Genomic DNA, 20,637 nt, shown 5'->3' with positions numbered 1-20,637 from the left:
GTCTGTATGGAAGGGCAGGCAGATGGAATAAAGATACCTATATAGAATGAGTGGGAGCTCCCATTATGTTATGTGTTATAATCTCTCTTAACTCTCCTACACAATTTTTGGAGTGTCAAGTCGTTAAGATTTTTTTGTTTATTTTTATAATTTGCTCTCCCACCTATAGATAGCAAATATGAGCCCCTGAGTTTTGATAAGAACAGTTGAAATTTGTGAACTTTGTTCACATCCCTTGTTATTATCAGCTGTTCTTTTTAAGCTTTCAAGAACTCTGAAGAGGATTTCTGCTGATGAACGAACACATAATCTGGATAGTGGGTAGTTTTGCTTTGTATTTACTCTTGCCAGGTTATGTTTAGTCCTTTTCCTCTTCCCACACCGACCCCAGTTCTTATTGCTGTTTTGGTGGCAAGAAAACTAACTGCATCCCCCACTCCCTGCCCAACTCCATAAATACGGTGGTATAGCAACAGAGAGGTGGTGAAGACAACTTAGAATAACTTTTCTATTTCTGAGTATGTTTTATTTTTCTTTATGTTATTAGTAGTTGGGGAAGAACAAATGTATTTAGAAATGTGAACTATACGTTAGTCATTCAAGAGGAAAATGATCCATATTCATAGGATTTCTCTATGGCCATTTTAAAATATAGCTTTCAATAAAACTTATAAAAGTAGAATATGTGGTACTGTTTATGATTACTTGGAATCTGAAATCTTTTGTAGGTGACTTTAAAAGAGAACAGGAAAATATTTGAATTTGGTTTGTTAAAAATAAATTGTTAGTTCCTTTTGTATCCTATGGCGATATATTGAATGTGTTAAATGAAAGAAAGTACTTAACCTTGAAGAGTTAATTTTTATTTTTCTTAAGGAAATACTGGCTCTAGTAGACTTTGTTTTGTGTTTTTTTATAAACAAGCAACCCTTCTGTGGGGCTCAATTTTGGAACTCTTGGAAGCACTGCAACGCCTGCAACTACATCTGCTCCTTCAGGTGGTTTTGGCACTGGGCTCTTTGGATCAAAACCTACCACTGGGTTCACTCTAGGAGGAACAAATACAGGTAAGGAGGATTGTCACATTTTCAGGGAATAGGTATGGGATATTCTTTTTCAAGTTCTTTTCTATATCTCTTCCCTTTACAGGGATTGTCTTTGGTGATAGACCTAAAAAATGGTAAATACTAAGATGAAAAAATATATAGGGATGTGGAATTAAGGGCCAGTGATAGGCCCAACATTGGTTATAATGTATTTTAGTGTAAAGGAAAACACACATTTAGGGGTGCCTGGGTGGGTGGCTCAGTTGGTTAAGGGTCCAGCTCTTGATTTCCTCTCAGGTCATAATCTCATGGTTGCAGAATGAGCCCCTCTTTGGGCCTCAGGCTCCTCAGGGAATCTGCTTGAGATTCTCTCTTCTCCCTGTCCCCCTGCCGTGCCCCCTGCTCCCTCAACACTGGAGCTCTCTTTCAAAAATAAATAAATAAATCTTAAAAAAAAGGAAGGAAAACACATTTAAAGAAATAAGATCTCTTTTTTTAAATAACTTTTTAAATATATACTTGACACGAAGAAGATACACCTCTTTAAGTATAATGAATTAATTTAATTTTTATATTAGATTATATAATGCAGTGTTTAACCTTAGTGAAGATAAGCCAGTTTACCAATTTGGACATTAATTAATTTAGTCACATATATGGGACAGTCAGCATCCTGTCTTGCTATAATATTATCATTTACCTTCCTAAGAGATGTTTTAAGTTTTTGTATTATTTTTTTTTAAAGATTTTATTTATTTATTTATTTCAGAGAGAGAATGAGATAGACCATGAGAGGGGGGAGGGTTAGAGGGAGAAGTGGGCTCCCTGCTGAGCAGGGAGGGACTCGATGCGGGACTCCATCCCGGGACTCCAGCATCATGACCTGAGCTGAAGGCAGTCGCCCAACCAACTGAGCCACCCAGGCGCCCTAAGTTTTTGTATTATTAAAACAGTTGTTTCGATGGGAAAAGAGCAAGAAGTCAAGGTTTCTGGTAGACATTTCAATAATAAAAAGGTGTTTGTTTTTTAATACTTACAGACATTTGGTTATTATTAAGTTAAAAATATGTTTCACTGGTGCTGCCATTTAAAAAGTTTACTTCTTTACTTACTCTTTATTCTCTACCCTCAGGGCCTCTTGGTCTCTGTTACCACTTTTTGCATTGACCTTCCAGCTTTGACTGCAACTTTTCACAGCCATACATAGAAAATGTAAGAACTGCAGGAGTAAATATGAGAGCAGCCAGTGAACTTCTTGAGACAACTCTGTGCCAGTGTTTGCTTGGAGTAGCTTTTTTACTTCTTGCCTAATGTTGTTATAAGCCATAGTTGTTTGCATTTATAAATCTTATTGCCTAATATAACAAATTATATACAGCCTGTAATATGAAAACCAGTGCTATAGGAAAAATGTTTGTTTTAGTCGTTATGGTGGAAGATACTGGTTGTTGTAGTATCACACCCTGAGGATGACTCCCAAGTCTTGCCCTTGTGATAAACGACAAAAAATGTCATCTTCCCTTGATGATTAAATTTTATTTCTCTTTTTGTCCCCAGGAATAGCAACAACTATAACTACAGGATTAACTCTGGGTAAGAATTTTTGAGGAAAGATCCCAGATCTGTGGTTTTCTATTCTTCTCTTTCTTAATATCTCACAGAGATGGGGTATAGAAGGAAGCATGTAAGGAACCTAATATAGATCACAGACATTCACTCATCACAGAACCTTTCAATATTGGAGTTTTTAAAAAAGTCAATGACTTTTTAATTCAGAAAAAAACCCTTAAATACAGATATGGTTTTTCTGTGGAGATTTATTTCACACTGAATTTTGTAGTCATTTGAATCCTTTTAGTGAAAAAAAGCAACAGACTGTAGGCCAGAAGTCTTGAAATTAAACCCTGCTTGTACCTCCAAATCATTGTGAGGTCTTAGGTGGTCAGAGTATCTGGCAGCTTTTAGTTACCTATAAAAGGGGTGTATTGGACTAAAAAGTTTTTGGATTCCTTTCCAGTTCAGAAACATCATAGTTCTCTGTAATGATATGCCAAAGGGAATGTGAGTTAAGTAGGACAGCAGTTAATAATGTCAAAGGAAATGAATGAATGAGAGGACAGTGAGGAAACTCAGTTAGATTTATTAATTGAACTGACATTAAATAAAAAGTTTAAATAAACTAAAGATTGGTGGACTTTCTTCACTTGGATGCTACTCACCTGTTACCAGCAGAAGGTGTAACACATCTGTTTACTACCAGAGTTTTTGGACAGGATTGGCTTCAAGGGCAAGCAGTTGGATTCTCTTATTTTCTGACATTGGAGAACCCATACAGGATTTCAAAGCACTGTACTCTGGCAGGAATTTCTGGTTGTGGTAAGGGCAATCCAGAAGTTTAATTTCTGGCAGCTGCTTCTCTCAGTGCCTTGAGGAGAAGCCAAAATGCAGGTCATTATGTATTTCTTTATTTAATATTTTTGAGCAGCTATTACTTCCTAACTCTGTGGCCTTAGGTATACATAATGCTTTAAACATTTAGTATTAGCTGTTGTGGTGGTGATGGTACTGGTGGGGAGGATGGTACTGATGATGTCAGTTGCTGAGTGCATGAGCAAGGCATTCAGTGGGTTATGAGGTGAAGGTGACTGGCAGTTATAGTAATATGTTCTTGTGTGATCTGATAAATGCTCTAACATAGGTATGAAAGGCACCAAGGAAGGCAGAGGAAGATAAGAGTAGGAGTTTATCTGGGGTGGCAGAAAACATCATTCCTGATGGAGGAGTGGAAAGGCCCAGTCATAAAGGGATCCAGAGAAATAGGAAAAGTACTCGGTTCTTGCAGTTTAGGATTCAGAAATGGGAGTGGTAGGGAGAGGGGGTGTGAGGAGCAGGTGGGTGCCACGCCTTTTGACTCTAGTGTAGAGGTAGTATAGAGCTAATGGGAGCCTTCAGTCAGGGAGAATCACCAGGGTATTATTTTTTGGTGGTGGTCTCTCATTTTTAAAGTAACTGAAGTAATTCAAAGAATTAAGTTTAGAAGGACTGATAGCACAAAAACAAATTAAGGGGTTACTGTAATTGTTCTTGAGAGGGAGATGACCTGAGCTAAGGGTTTTGAGGATGCTTGTAGTCCAGGGATATTTCTGTAGTGGAATCAATAGGATTTGTGACTAGTAGAATGCAGGAGAGAGAAGGAACGTCAGGGGTGATTATGGTTTCTGGCTTGAACAACCGAGTGGACCATGGCAGGGGATTTAGGAACGTTTTTGTATAAGGAGACGTTGAGGTACAAAGGGAAGGGACATCCAGGTGGAACTAACCAGGGGAGACTCCGGTAGGTGTAGATTTAGACCCATGTTCCCCTAGTGGAAATTCTGCAGTTGGGAAGTATGGGAGCAGGTCTGGAGCCATAGGCAGTATCATTTGAGAAGTGAACAGAGGAAGGAGATAGACAAAAGCAGATTGAAAGGCGTAGCGGGAGATGACAGAAACACAGAAGGAAGTAGAAGCAGTAGAGAATGGTGGTTTAAATAGCCTTGGAGGGAAGGGATGTTTTTCTGTTGAGTATAAAGAAAAGGAAGGATAAATGCTGTTTTAGGTAAATCCAGGGATAGAACTGAAATTGGATTTCAATATTACCATACTGATTGGACTTTCTTTTGCTTTTCTTAAATCATAGGGTCCTCTTTTAAGTATTCACCATGATTTGGTTCCAACTTCTATATTTCCCTTTTTCATATATATCCAAATATCCTTCTATCTACAAAAGTAGGATCACAAACTTTTAGGGATCCTGACTGAAACTGGTATAATACATACACAGTTACGGTAAAATAGGGTTTGTTTGTTTGTTTGTTTGACACAGGAACGCCAGCTACTACATCTACGTCTACAACAGGTTTCAGTTTAGGATTCACTAAACCTGCCGCATCTGCCACACCATTTGCTCTCCCTATTACTTCTACCTCAGCTAGTGGTCTTACTCTTTCGTCTGCTCTGACATCAACTCCAGCAGGTGAGGCAGAATGGAAAAAGTCACGTTTTGTGGTTGAATTTTATTTTGTTTTTGGCTAGTGAATTTAGGTATCCACCTTTTTAAAGCTAACTTCAGTTTTGGAAAGTTTTTATTTTAATCAGCAGTTTTGACCTATAAAATTGCTGATTTGCGAAGGTCATCATTGGGCTTTAAAGCAACAGAGGTCATCCTGGAAGTTGGTCTCTATTTACAGAGCAAAGCAGGGACAGGGTGAGAGGTAAAATGTAAAACTTAATAGTTTTTGTAAAGGAGCATTTTGGTGACAAGGAAGGATAAAGAGTTTGCCTAAACCTTGCCTGGCTTTTGAAGGCGAAGTTGGTGTCCTGGGTTGAAAACTCTTTATCACTGTCTGGAATCAGTTACCTGATACCATTCTAGTATTACCCAGAACTCTTATTTCTGTCACTAGTTTTTGCTTTAAGGTACTATTTGTCTTTATTCTTAAGTATATATAATTTTATCTTTAGTGAGTAATTTTTCCTAAGAGCGAATTTTATCATGGACATGAGGTTTTTTTTTTTTTTTTTTTTTTTTTTTTTTTTTTTTTTTGGAAATGTTTTGCATTTTCTCTGGTGTTCTTAGAAATGATGTTTCCTTGTGAAGCCTTACAGTTTCACTTTTTATAGCATCTACAGGATTTACCCTAAATAATTTGGGTGGAACAACAGCCACAACTACCACCGCATCAACAAGCCTTTCCTTAGGGGGAGCCTTAGCTGGTTTGGGAGGTTCGCTTTTCCAGAGTTCAAATACAGCGACATCAGGTAATTGATGATACTCATTTTCCAAAATAGTATTTATATTTAAATTTACTTTATCTGTATTTTGACATTTTGAACAGACCACTTTGTCTCTTTAACCTGTGTGTTTTTTGTTTGGTATGAAAACTGAATTATAAAATAATGTTTTTCATACATAATTGGATATCTTAGCCATATTATAGAAATAAATCTTTCTGCTTCTCAATATTGACTGACTAGATAAAGACTGTTGAGTTGCAGATCTGTACTTCTGCGGCAAATTATGCAACATATGTTAAGAAAAAAGAAAAAGAAGAAAATAGCAGGAGGGGAAGAATGAGGGGGAGTAAGTCAGAGGGGGAAACGAACCATGAGAGACGATGGACTCTGAAAAACAAACTGAGGGTTCTAGAGGGGAGGAGGGTGGGGGGATGGGTTAGCCTGGTGCTGGGTATTCAAGGGGGCACGTTCTGCATGGAGCAGTGGGTGTTATGCACAAACAATGAATCATGGAACACTTCATCAAAAACTAATGATGTAATATATGGTGATTAACATAACAATAAAAAAATAAAAATTAAAAAAAATAAATGCTGAAAAAAAATATTGACTGACTAAATAAAGAAGCAAAGAAGGGTCTGTTTAAGGAGTCTGTAAACTATTCTAGAGAAACTTACCTTTTTAATAAATGGCAGTTGCATAGTTTTGGATCATTTAGTATCTAAGTTCATTGTAAAACAACTTGACCTTTTAAGCCCTGGTTTTAAGCATAGCTTTCCATTACAGACATCAGGAAAGGGTATTAGCATGCTTTGAAGACAACGTTTTAGAACACAAGTATTAAGTTTATCATAGTCAGGCAAAATACTAAAGTACCAGTTCACTTGGCAGAGAATACCTAATCGTTTTTATCTTGGATTGATTTTTCATTACACGTTTATTTTGAAATTAGCCTCATGTTAAGGATTCTACGGATGTTTTGAATATTGGGAATGAATAATAGAGGAAACATGATACTGTATATAATATAATAAAATGTAAGAGTGAGAAAAGCTTTCCTCTGACTTGAAAACATTGTATGATTATCTCACATAGCAATAGAACATCAAGAACTTCTCTTTAACAATTTATGAGTTAGGAAAAACATGTTATTCAACATTGAAACATGTTGAAATCACAGAATTTCCAATAATACATATGTTCATTTATAATGGCTATTTCAGAAGTTTTACTGAACACCTATAGGTGTCTAATACTTGGTTGTGTGGGAAAGATGAAGGAGTATGACCTAGTGTTTATTTATAAATAAACAGTTTATTTTTTATATTTTTTATAATTATATATCATATATATAATTATATAACAAATATATTTTTTATAATTCAGTTTATAATTCAGGCTATTAAACGGTTCTTTCATGTACTCTATTCAGATACTAAATTTAATGAAGAAACTCTTGGTCAGTGGGAGGGGAAAAAAGGAGTTGGTGAAGATAATCTAAAAATTTGTAGCATTTAAGTTTGCATTGATCTTTCAGATACTTATCTTTGTCACTATTGTCTAACCTTGTAGGTATTCAAAATGTCTCCTAATAACCAAATCACTGGATGACTATAACATACATTCTTTGCAGGATAAGTATTTAAACATCTCTCCCAAAGATTCCTATGAGAGCAAAACACAAAAATAGCAGAAAGGGGAGGTGGAGGATTGTTTTTGTGTCTTGCTGATGAGTTTTTAGGCCTTTTCTAATTTTTACTAGGCTCTAGACTAACACGTCAGTGCTTGATTTATGGTTATGCTAACCTAAAGATGCCATTGATTGTTTTTAAAAAATGGACCTTTATTTAGCTATATTTTTTGTCACACATTGTCAGTATTTAAATCCAGTTTTCAGTTATGCCATGCTCTTATCCAGTACATCCTACCGTTTCCTTTGTTTCTAAAGTAAATAGCATCTGTCTAAAAAGAACCACAGTTGTGTCAGCTTGGAAATGCATGTACTTAGATGATTTGCCAATGCATGGTCTTTAAAATTTTGCTACTTGATTCACAAGCATACAATAATGACTTAAGAGTAACTATAGTTTAGTCCCTTCAGTTCCTTTTGTCAGTGAGGTAGAATTTAAATAAATGAAGTCTACTTCTTTCATAAAGTTTTGTTAAGAAAACTTAGGAGTATAAAATTTTGATGATGTTTGAACTGTAAGGCTTCCAACTCTCAGCTCTTTAAATTTCATTAATAGTAAAACTATTTGCTTTATGTTATACTAAAATCTTATAAATCATTAGTAGATTATTTTACTTATTTACTTGTTTATCTGTCACCAGCTTTATTGAGGTATAATTGAGAAGTAAAATTGTAAGATACTTAAAGTGTAGAGCATGATGATTTCATATATACATGCACATTGTAAATTCCCATCAAGTTAATTAGCACATCCAGTATTAGATTATTTTAAAAGTATACAATTCCAAAGCATGACTGGAAGACAAGAAGTATTCACCTGAAAATACACAAACTAAAACTGCTTTTTTAGGAGGGTTTAAAAAAACAATAGGTAGTATGTTCACATTTATTGAATTAATAGATACGCTCTGACGTTTTCAGTAAAGAAAAATTGATAGACCCATAAATACAGAGAACTGATGGTTGCCAGAAAGGGTAGGGAAGACAGGCAAAATGGGTGAAGGGGGAGGGGGTTGGTACAGGCTTCCAGTTATGGAATGAGTAAGTCACAGGGATGAAAGGTATAGCCTAGGGAATATAATCAATGTTATTATAATGTTGTATGGTGACAGATGGGGTAATGACATTTGTGGTGAACATAGCATGTGTAGACTGTCAAATCACTGTTGTACACTAATGTGACATTGTGTGGTGACATTGTGTGTCAACTATACTTAAAAAAATTACCTAAAAAGTAAAGTTAAAATTACATCATCCAAACTACATATACCATTGACTCGCTCCAGACTTATTCCTTGTTATTTACTTAAATCAAGTATGAAGAAAAACGGGATCCAACTTAAAAGAATTTGAGAGCTTTGGTCATTAAGGGAAAATCATTATAAAGACTTTCAGTGAACTTTGTAAATTATATTTGGCTTATTTGTAGGACTTGGACAGAATGCTTTAGGCTTGACTTTGGGAACCACAGCAGCTACTTCAACTGCAGGCAATGAAGGTCTTGGTGGTATAGATTTTTGTAGCTCATCAGATAAAAAGAGTAAGTAATGTTATATTCTAACAGTAACTTAAATTCCTATGTCAGCAAGATTTTTAGTTATATATTCAGTAGTAAAGTTTTTACTTTTAAATTTGTTTGCTTTATATTTCACAAATTTTGTGTGTATTGTGTGTTTAAGATTTTATTGTAGAAAACTGGGTTTTGTATGTGCATATGTCTTATGTAGTTATCTTAATGTGTGTATTAATATATATTCTTAAGTTGGGATCATGCACACATATAGGGTATACAAGTTGACCCTTGAACAACATGCTTTGAACTGTTTAGCTCCACTTATATGTGGATTTTTTCCAATAAATAACAGTGGAGTACTATAAATGTGTTTTCCTTATGATTTTCTTAAAACATTTTCTTTTATTTTATTGTAAGAATGCAGTATATAGTACATATACCAAGTGCATGTTAACTGACTTTATATTATCAGTAAAATTTCTGGTCAGCAGTAAGCTATTAGTAAAGATTTTGGGGAATCAAAAATTATGCACGGATTTTCAACTGCCTGGGGGGTTGGGACCCCTAATCCCTGCATTGTTCAAAGGTCAACTGCATTGCTTTGTAATCTGTTCTTTCTCATGTATTATATCACAGGTATTTGTCAGTTCAGTAATTCTTTTAGGGGTATTCTACTGCTGCTTAATATCAGCTTTATGAATCGGTATATCATTAATCAACCATCATTCTATTATTAGTGTTTGTTTTCAGTTCATTTATTCTAGGAAGTAGAATGCTCAACATATTGAGCATCTTTATAGAGAGAGGCAAAATAGTATTGTAGTTTAAGGGTGTAGACTTGAGCTGAAATCATCTGGCTTCAAATCCCCCCAACTATTACAAGCTCTGTGACCTTATTCAAGTTATTTATCCCTCTGTGCCTTAGTTTCTTTATGTAAAGTGGGGGAAAATAGTAGTACCTACTTGACAACGTTTGTCTGAGGATTACTATTTATAAGACTTCAGCAGAGCCAGGCACATAGTAGATGCTGTCTAGGTGTTTGCTTTTATTACAAATTTTCATTCATATTTTTGGTTATTTTTTTAAGACAAATACCTAGAAACTGAATCATTGGCTTAAAGAAAGGGACAGTTTTGGAGACTCTTGGTATATATTGTGAAATCACTTTTCAGAAAGGTTTTACCAATCTATTTCCCACCAGCCAGTATGAAAATACTCTTCTCACTGTGCCCTTGCCATGCGAATATTCTTTTTAAAAATTGCCAATCTAGATTCATTTTGAAAAGTGTTTTAGGGACGCCTGGGTGGCTCAAGTCGGTTAAGTGTCTGCCCTTAGCTCAGGTCATGATCCTAGTATCCTGGAATCGAGTCCCACATCAGGCTCCCTGCTCAGCAGGGAGCCTGCTGCTGCTTCTGTCTCTGCTGTTCCCCCTGCTTCTGCTCTCTCTCTCTTTCTGACAAGTAAAATCTTAAAAAAAAAAAAAAAGTGTTTTAGTTTTGTTGTCCCTATGCATGATTTTTTGTTTTGTCTTGCAATGTCTCTTATGCCTCTGGTGAAAGCATGTTTCAGTAGGGTATATACATGCATATTGCGTTGAACCCCTCTGAAGAACTTAGAATGAGGTAATAGATGAAGGTGTAAAATATGCCGTGTCCATATATCTGTGTAAGAATTTTTTGTTTTGGACGTGGTTTTTATTATACAGTTATTATTCTAGGGTGAAGTACTGTTTTAAAAGTTGGGTATCCTAAAATCCTTTTAAACTTAGAAAATTTGGGATTATTTTTATTTGAATGAAAATTGATTTTTAAACATAGGGGTCTCTCTTGTTTTTACTTAGTTTTCTTTGTAGCAACTTCAAAATTAGAAAAATTATCTTAGATGTTTTAGCAGCTTATTTTTTTACTCAGCTGGAGCAGTCTGGTACCCTCCAACTACTTTGATTTTAATTATGAAACTGTTTCTCTTTTTATTGTAATTGCTTTTAGGTTCCTTGTGAAAGAGCTGATTGAGGCAAAGGAGTAAGAGAAATATAAGGAGTTAATCTCCCCTCTTTCCCTGCCCCGCCCCCGCCTTCCCCAATTGTCTTCCTCTCATGTTATGCCTTAGAGTTGAACAAAAGGAATATGTAGAATAAATATACATGACCTGATGTACCACATCAGTTCCCTTTAACCTGCTATACGTGTCAAGGGATTCTTTTTTTAATGTAAAGGATTTCTCTGTTTCTGTAGTAGCTGTATCAGTTAGCCTGGACCTACAGTATTGGGTTTAATAGATGAAGAGTGGTAGGAAGCAATGTTCTGTAAGTGGGGGCAGCATAGAGCAAGATCTAGAGATGAGGATGATCTTTTTTGAAGAACTGCTGGAAGACCAGCAAGCTACAGCATGGGAAGATCAGATTCCAGACGTCATAAAGGGAAGGGCCGTGTGTGCCACTTAAAGGAGTTTTGTAATTACATGGAGGACAGTTGAGACCTGCTAGGATTTTGATGTGGATAATGTGACATGAGATACGTTTTTATTTATTTATTTTTTTAAGATTATTTATTTATTCATGAGAGGCAGAGACAGAGAGGCAGAGGCAGAGGGAGAAACAGGCTCCCCGCTGAGCAGGGAGCCCAGCGCGGGACTTGATCCCAGGACCCCGGGATCACGACCTGAGCCGAAGGCAGACGCTTAACCATCTGCGCCACCCAGGCGCCCTGAGATACATTTTTGAAGAGCATTCTGGCAGCCATTTGGAAGATAATGTGCAGGAGGGCAAGAACAGATACAGAGTGCTGTTAGGGAGCTTTTATAGCAGTCCACAGGTGTTACAGATGCAAAGCTAGATAGACTAGTCAGGGCCCATGGTGGACTAAAAACAGGCCTAAGTTTTATGTACACAGGTTTGTCTGTATAAACTTCTGTGAATATAATAAAAATGGAATATGAAGGAAAGAGCAAAATAGTACATTAATGAATAAAAAAGTTGAACTATTTGGAAAAAAAATTAAATCCCTACTTTATATTACTGTGTCTCATCCAGTCAAAGACCCCCTTCTGTAGAACATGGGTACCAATTTCAGAAATGTTAAACTATGAAAGAGAAAGATCTTAGAATCAGTGAAATACAAAATATGGAAAAATAAATTAGAGTTAGATTAAAGAGGTAAACAAACCCCATGGACAAAGGCAAAAGGTAAATGACAAATTGGAAGAAAAGTACTTGATTTCTAGATGCTTATTTTTTAACATTTTAACATCTGAAATTGAGATGTGTCTTAAAATTAGGGTTTGATTTTAGAAATAGACACATGAAATATATATATGAGACAAAGAATTAATATGCTTAATGTTGAAATAGCTCTTAGAAGTCAGAAACATACCTAAAAGATGTACAAATAGCCTGAATATGCCATTCGCTAAAGGAGAAATGTACTTGTCTAATTAACATTTGAAATGTTTTACTTAGTACTGTCAGAAATATGAATTTAGATTATAATGAAGCGGCATTTTTCACCTATATACTGGCAGTGATTGTTTTAAAAAAAATGTTCGTTGTTGAGGATGTGGTGGATAAAGTACTCTTATTCATAGTAGGTGGGAAGATAAAGTGGAACAATTGTTTGAAAGGATCAGTTTGATGTCAGAGGCCTTCCCTGATGTAATCTTTGACCTATAAATTACTCTTTTTTTGGAATACAAATAAAGTCATGCACCAGTATTTGGAGATAAAGACATTGACTATAGCAGCATTGTTTATATAGTGAATGCTCATATGTTAATAAGAGGGTTGGACGTAAAGGTTCTGATACAGCTATGTCATCAGTATTCTGTGGTCATTTAAAATATGTTAAGTGACTTGGAAAAGACTTAATTACAACATGGTGAGAAAATATGTTAGCATAACATAATTATCCTGATTGCTTTTAAAAATGTGTGTGTAAGTGCAGAAATAGCTTACAAGAGGAACCATTAAGGTTCTCTGGTGGGATGAAGTTTTGTGTGTTCCTGCATTTTCTTAATTAAGCAGGTCTTATTTTGTAGTGTGAAATAAATTTTGGAAAAGGAGAAAGGGAGTCACTGCATTTTCCTGACAGAAAATTTTTCTTTTCTACTTTCAGACATATACTATTAATGATAACCACTAAATAGGTGTTAGTGAGAAAGTAGTTGATATTTCTGCACACATTAATAACTTCATCTTTAAAAAAAAATTGCTGCTTTTGTATTTAGAGATGTCCAGGTAATCTGACATATTTTAGTATTCTAAACTGATAGAACCTAAGAAAGCATCAAGTAAAACTCTCAGGAGTTAAACTGCGCTAAGCAAGAACATTTTTCATGGAACATAGTTGAAAGAGGAAGATTCTTGTCCTTGAAAGAAATAGATACAAATCAGCTACATAACTGTCTGTTTATATGTACACAAACATGTATCCATAACATGTTTTGTTTGGAGTTTATGACAACTCATGACCTCACATGGTGTATAAGAGGCAGTCTAAAAAATGTGTAGCACTTTCTATTTATACCCTAGTTTGTGTTAAATTAAAACTTGAATTTGGAATACATTGTTAAATGACCTGTTCTTACATGAAGCTTCTTGAATTTTCTAGGTGATAAAACAGGAACAAGACCAGAGTAAGTTTACAATTTTTAATTGAAGAATTTTATTTGTTAATTTATAGGCAGGTGGTATTGTTGAAGTAAATGAAACCATATAGGCATTTAGAAGAAAAATTCTTTGAATCAGTTTTTGTCTAAAATAAAATAATAAACATATGCAAAGATTTTGGAAGGTCAGATCTTTAATTTTTAATTATTAGGAAAATTTGTAACCAATTCTTTCTAGAATGCTTTATGCTCAATTTTACATATATATACCTTTTATATGTAAGCTACTATACCAGTGCCATTTATTTTCTTCTGATGAAGAGGGAGAAAAGCCTCCATATACATCATAGATGTTTGAAGATCACTATTTTTACTACCACTTATATTTTCTCACCTAATTTGTATTACATTAAATAAAACATTTGTAAATAAATGATCAAGTTCATGCCTCCAAAACATCTTGTGTATATTTTAGCCCTATTACATAAATGAGAAAGCTGGGAGAGATTGAGGTTTGCTTAGGGTTATATCAAGGAAGTAGTAGCAGATCTGTGACTGAAATTTAACTCATAATTACATTACAGCATGCCAAATTTCACCTATTCCTATCCTCATTAAATATTTATGATTCCCTTAGCCTATTCCTAGTTTTTATTGAAAAAAAATATAGTTTGATAAATATAGTTCAATAAAATATATTTTATTGAAAAATAAAGTTTTTATTTTGTTGAAGAACAAATTGAAATTATTAAAATAGATTGAGCATCTCATGAGAAGTTTTGTAGACTTTCTTTAATGAATGCTTTAATATTTTTGAACTGAATAAAAGGTCAGTCATAGAATTTTTGAGCCAGGGGAACTTAGTTCAATATTTAATCTGTTGTGTTTTCTAATTTTTTTCTTAAACATTTGATCAGATGCATTTATGTGTACTTAATGATAGATGCCATTCTTTTTAGAAAAGAAATCTCCCTGTCAAATGAAGTGTTAAAGTTACTTTAAAGGTCAGGAAACTTACGGTTTTTTATAAAGAGATTTGAAATCAACCATGAAAGCTATAAATGGGCAATATTTGCTTTATTTCCTCTGCTTTAACACATACTTTAGTGGAACTCAGCTGTTAGCTTTTTATAATCTCAATGGCTTTAATACATCTGTGGCATTTTTCTTAGGGATAGTAAAGCACTGAAGGATGAAAATCTACCTCCTGTCATCTGCCAGGATGTTGAAAATCTCCAGTAAGTGTGTAAAATATAATTAGATAAATCATGTTGAAGAACGTTAGAATAAATTTTAGGGGGAACATCTCTTCTTCCTCTTAAACATTTTAACTTGGGTAAAAATTTTAATATTTTTATAAACAGAGAAAGCAGAATAATAGGAATTAAATTTTTTTTACTGTCATTCTGAAAACATGTGAACTGTAGATGAATTTTTAATATTTCCTTCTTAAAACACTAGGACTCTGACCAACCTGTTGTAAATGTACTTTTTTCCTGTAGGAAACCAAAGGTGTATTTTTTAAAGTCAGTTTTATATATCTTCTTAGGAAATTTGTGAAGGAACAAAAGCAGGTACAAGAAGAAATTAGTAGAATGTCTTCAAAAGCCATGCTTAAAGTACAAGAAGATATTAAAGCTCTGAAGCAGCTTCTGTCACTGGCTGCCAGTGGGTTACAGAGAAACACCCTCAATATCGACAAGTTGAAAATAGAAACTGCTCAGGTAAACTAACTTACAGTCATTTTATTGTAGGGTTTTGTTTTGTTTTATGTAATGGAAATCATTCTTTTATAGATTATAAGACTTGATACAGATATACTATAAGAAAGTCATATAGCTTGTATACTTTTAAGTTGCTGTAATAATAGTAGTTACTAGTTTGTATTGAGTGCTTGCTGTTTATGAGGCAGTATTTTAAGCAGTTTATATTTATTAGTCCAGTTTAGTTTTCATGACAAGTCTATGAGGTAGGCACTTTTATCTATATAAATAAGAAAATGGGCAGAGAGCTTTGTTAATAAATGGAAGACCTTGGATTCAGACCCTGGTAATCTAACTCTAGAGGTGATACTCTTAACTAGTTTGCTTCCTAAGAGTGCCTGCTGGCTAAATTGCTATATTATACAAGCTGGGCAGAAAAATATGTTTCTAAAAATCTGTCAGCGATTAAATAAAAACTATATCGTGCTTTATAAATAATTCTGATGACTTGCTAGTCTTATGTCTTTGTTAAAAATGTTAATGAGGCTCATGTTTTTTGTCACTCGTGTACTTGTTTTTTGTTTCTTTGGTATAATATAAAATACATAGTACATAGTTCTTATCTACATTGTTGGGGAAGAATGATGGTAGATGATTTGTTTTATATTTCACAGTTATAAAATATGCTTGATCTGATCGTGGCAGTCTAGAAATCTTTCCCTAAAGTTTTCCCTCATCTATTAATGAACTTTATGTGATATGCCTTTTTAAAGATTTATTTATTTTAGAGCAAACTAGAGAGAGAGGGTGCATGCTTACTAGCAGGAGGGGCAGAGGGAGAGGGGGAGAGAATCTCCAGCAGACTTCATACTCAGCAGGGCGCCCAATGAGGGGCTTGATCTCATGATAAGTGTGCCACCCAGATGCCCCTGTTATATGCCTTTTTAAAACATGGGCTTATCAGAGTGCTATGCTCTTCATAAAGTGATAATAATTTAAGTAAAAATTTTAAAGGTGCTCATATATCCCTTATTATTGAAATATGATTTACATATAAAACTATATTAGTTTTAGGTGTGCAATGTAATGATTCAATATTTGTATATATTGCAAAATGACCACAACAAATCTGGTTAACATCTACCACCATACTTAGTTAAAAAAATGTTTCCCCTTGAGATGAGAACTTTCACGATTACTGTCTTAGCAACTTGCAAATACACAATACAGTATTATTAACTATAGTCACCATGCTGTACATTAAATCCCCAGGACTTATTTGATTTAAAATTGGAAGTTTGTATGTGCTTATGTGTCTTCAAGTCAACTATTAGAGAATACTTTGTGATATTTTTAATAAAAATGTGTTACTAAAGTAGCTATTCTAAACTATGATGTTTAAAAGGAATTCAAAGCCCTTATTGTCTGCTTTCAGATTTCCTGGTTGCCTACAAACTCTTTAGTTAAATATGATTAAGATATTCTCCCATTTTTTTTTTCCACTTATCGTTCTGTATACATCATCAGATATGTATGTATCATCTTTCTAGGAGGAAGGAAATGTTAGTTATGCTTTTAGACAGTGGAGAATGTTTAGACTCCGATTAAACATTACATGAAATTACAAATTTCATAAGTGAAATATATGAAATTATATGGGAAGGGTCATTAGCACAGTAATAGAGGAAGCAAACTCAAGAAAAAGAGAAATGAATGCTATAATGGGATTCACTGTAACTCTAGCACTGGATGATTCCATTCATAAATATTTGTAGAATACCTTTTATGTATCAGACTTGTTAATAGTCTTTCAGAGATAAAGACCCAACCCCAAAGATACTAAAAGACTAGTGGTGTAAATGAAATAATAAAAGATTGGGTAGAGTATAAAGGTGGCAAATGAAGAAGGGGATGAGTCAAAGTTTCTGTAAGGAAAAGTCACCTAAGTCAAGTTTAGAAAATTTTGTAGATGATATCAAAGAAATTTGATCTAAGATTCTTATTTCTAATTCAGGAATTATTGCTCTACCAACAGTTTAGTGAATTATCAGTTGAGAAAATATTCTGACTCCCTTAGTGAAATAGTTATCAGTCTTCTTTAACCCTAAACCTTTTCTTCAAAGAAAGCCTTTTTGGGAAATGCAGGCAATTCTGAGGAGCAGTGTTGTGATTGACCAGAATCTTATGAAAGCAAAATCTCTTAAATCCTTCATTTTTTTGATTACATAACTCAAGAGTTTAAATAAGAAAGGAATTTAAATCTCTTCTTTTTGGGTAGGGCAGGTGCCAGTGGTTTGTTGAGGTTACATGCAGTCAGTGAGCATTTTTAAGCATCTGTTATACACAGAGCACTTCGACAGAAGTGTTTGGGGTCAAAAGACTTAAAATATACTAGGGAGAATGAGTTAAATCAGTTGGGTAACATGTTCCAGGTACAAGGTATGATAGAGGCACAAAGAATTCAAGTGGGCACTTTTATCATCTGTCAAGAGTAGGATACCTTTGTGCTGAATCTTGAACATAATGAGTGTTCACCAGGCTGGTAGAAAGAATACCAAGCAGAGGCATGGAGCCATGAAATAGGCACGTTTGAGGATCTGTAAGCAGTTAAGTATTATAGGAGCTAGATTATGAGTCTGGGCCTGGCAAGAGGTAGGCAGGGTTCAGAGTTAATAGTCCAGATCTCTCCAGGGCATTTGTCCTGAAGTGGGATAGGATGGAAGACTGAGGTGAAGAATGAAAAGGAAGTGGAAAGAACAGGTAGAGACTGTTAGAGACTTAGTTTGGCAGTAAGATGAGGGCAAGAGGTTGCTGCAGGGAATATAAAGTTAAGGTACTTTTTTTTTTTTTTTTTAAATAAGAACTTAAATAGAGGTTGAAAATCAGTGCGGTAATAGCAGTGTGGGATGTAAGGGGGTAGAACCAGAGTATCAGTCTTGAAAAACCACTGGCTAAAAGAGAGGAATGACATTGAGGAACAGTAGAAGGCAATATAAGAATGGTTAGGTATGTAAGCTTTAAAATGGGGCTGCTTTGATGCAGTTGTCAGGTATTCCAGCTACATGGGTCTGGACAAGTTACCTCATGTCCTTGTAAGTTCCCCTCTTCATTGGTATAAAGGGAGATGTCACATACATTATAAGGTTGTTATTGAGGATGGACCATATACACATAAGGCCTTTAGCATAGTGCTTGGTACTTAGTAAGTTGCCAGAATGTTAACTGCTGCTGCATCAGCCTCAGCGTTATTACTGCTACTACCTTGCTTTTTTAAAACAGCATTTTCTATATTTGTATATTAAAGATTTTTAAATAATAGCAGAGTCTTTTGCTGTAGATGAATTAACTTCATGAATTTTGCAGAAGTCCATAGTTCTTTTTCTTCTTTTTTTTTAAGATTTTATTTATTTGTCAGAGAGAGAGAGCACAAGCAGGGGGAGTGGCAGGCCAAGAGAGAAGGAGGCTCCCTGCTGAGCAAGGAGCCTGTGGTAAGGCTCCATTCCAGAACCCTGGGATCATGACCTGAGCCAAAGGCAGCCGCGTAACCGACTGAGCCACCCAAGCGCCCTGAGTCCCCCTAGTTCTTAAAATAGATCAGCAGCTCATTATAAATTTATCATAAAGTTTTTTAAAGATGTACTTTGTCTTCTTTGGGAAGAGGTTTTAGCAACTTGTAAAGCAGGTTAAACATAGCATGTTCTCATAGCATAAGAGTGGCATTGTTTGAAGTTTCAGTCCAGAGAAGATTGGTATTTTTAACTGGTCTTTTTTTTTTTTTTTTTTTTTTAATCCTCTGATCTATTGATCTATTAGGAGTTAAAGAATGCTGAAATAGCTTTAAGAACCCAGAAAACACCACCTGGACTCCAACATGAAAACACAGCTCCTGCTGAGTAAGTTACTAGATTTTCTCACTTTAAGAAAGCAAAACAGTACAATACACAGGCTAAGAATTTTTAGTTTACTCTGTAGCAAACCTGGGTTAATAAGCACTTAACATGTATTTCTCCATTTAATTCTCATAATAACCCTAAGAAGGCAGTTCTTACCTTCATTTTATTGGAGGGTAAGTGACAGCTAAGATCTGAGCTTTTAACCACTATTATGCAATTATAGTTTATTTTGCCTGTTACGTACAGGGCCTATTCCACTATATTAAATTTTGCAGATAGTAGAAACTTATGTTTTTACCAATAAGGACTTTTTAATTTAAAAATAAGTTTATGATCATCCCTTCCTTAAACAGGGCATTCTAGAAATAGTTTAACCCTTTTACTTACTTGCATAGTTTTATTCATATAGGTAATAAGTTTTCAGGAAGAGCAATTAGAAGATGTAGATAAGTTAAAATTTAAAAAATCCACCTGCAGTCTCATCATGTAGGTTGTGTATTTGTGTACTTGCCATGTGATCTCTGTCTTGTTTCTTTTCTTTATATCCTTTTGTGTTGCTAGATAGAATAATGGCTAATATTTATCACATGCTTACCATATGCCAAGCGGTGTGCTTAGCACTTTACATACTTTATCTCATTTTCCACAAAACCTTTACAGCTGTTACTATTCCATTCTTAGAGATGAGGAACCTGAGGCATGAAGAGGTGAAGCCCTGAGCTTGTGAGTGGTATAGGTCCGTCTGATTCCTGGTCCCTCACTTTCTTTTTTCTTTTAACTTTTTATTATGATATAATTTCAGGCTTATAGGGAAGTTTCAAGAATAAAACAAAGAATTCCCATATATCTTTTATCTAGTTTCCTTACATGTTAATATTTTTACTATATTTGTTTTGTTCCCTGCTCTCTATATGTATATACATATTTTCCCCCCTGAACAGTTTTGAGTTATTTGCGACGTGATGTCCTTTATGCTAAAGTACTTCAGTGTGTATTCTTTAAATGTAATATTCTGTTACATAACCACAGTTCAATGATCAAAATCAGAAAATTAACAAAGACAGTGATGCTCCTCTTATCTTACTCAGATTAGCATGGTCTGTGCTTCCTCACTGGACTTCCTCTAGTATTTTATCCCTCTGTCTTGTTCTCCATGCTGCCATCAGAGCTGGTTTTAAAATGGGTGCATTGTATCATTTTCCACTGCAAAAAGCTTTCATAGTTCTCCATTTCTTACAGAATAACATTCAGCATGCTTTGCATGCTATTCAAGGTCCCTTTTATCTTTCTGGCATTCTCTAGTTAAATTTATCAGAATAGTAGTAGTATTACATGTTTTTTCTGTAAACACTATAGTGTTTTTAGATTATAAATATAAGAACCCTAAGTACTTGCTTGTAAAACCTGATTGA

General features: G+C 34.7%; 1 protein-coding gene across 4 annotated transcripts in view; it reads left to right on the top strand.

The window, feature by feature from the left end:
* NUP58 (nucleoporin 58) overlaps positions 1–20,637 on the top strand; it is a 61,560-nt gene that overhangs the window by 3,970 nt on the left and 36,953 nt on the right. For 2 of the 4 annotated variants that reach the window (XM_073894769.1, XM_025875172.2), the window contains exons 2-10: positions 925–1,067; positions 2,604–2,639; positions 4,912–5,061; positions 5,709–5,846; positions 8,942–9,052; positions 13,632–13,656; positions 14,802–14,867; positions 15,179–15,353; positions 19,146–19,225. In XM_073894769.1, coding sequence (XP_073750870.1) covers positions 925–1,067; positions 2,604–2,639; positions 4,912–5,061; positions 5,709–5,846; positions 8,942–9,052; positions 13,632–13,656; positions 14,802–14,867; positions 15,179–15,353; positions 19,146–19,225 — 924 coding nt within the window. The remainder of the gene's footprint in view (positions 1–924; positions 1,068–2,603; positions 2,640–4,911; positions 5,062–5,708; positions 5,847–8,941; positions 9,053–13,631; positions 13,657–14,801; positions 14,868–15,178; positions 15,354–19,145; positions 19,226–20,637) is intronic. The other 2 variants (XM_025875174.2, XM_025875175.2) reach the window with 2 other exon arrangements.

Source organism: Callorhinus ursinus, unplaced genomic scaffold (genome assembly GCF_003265705.2).
Source record: "Callorhinus ursinus isolate GAN/ISIS: 27379988/994484 unplaced genomic scaffold, GSC_fseal_2.0 scaffold7, whole genome shotgun sequence".
NCBI classification, from domain to species: domain Eukaryota; kingdom Metazoa; phylum Chordata; class Mammalia; order Carnivora; family Otariidae; genus Callorhinus; species Callorhinus ursinus.
This window is presented reverse-complemented; position numbering and strand designations above follow the sequence as displayed.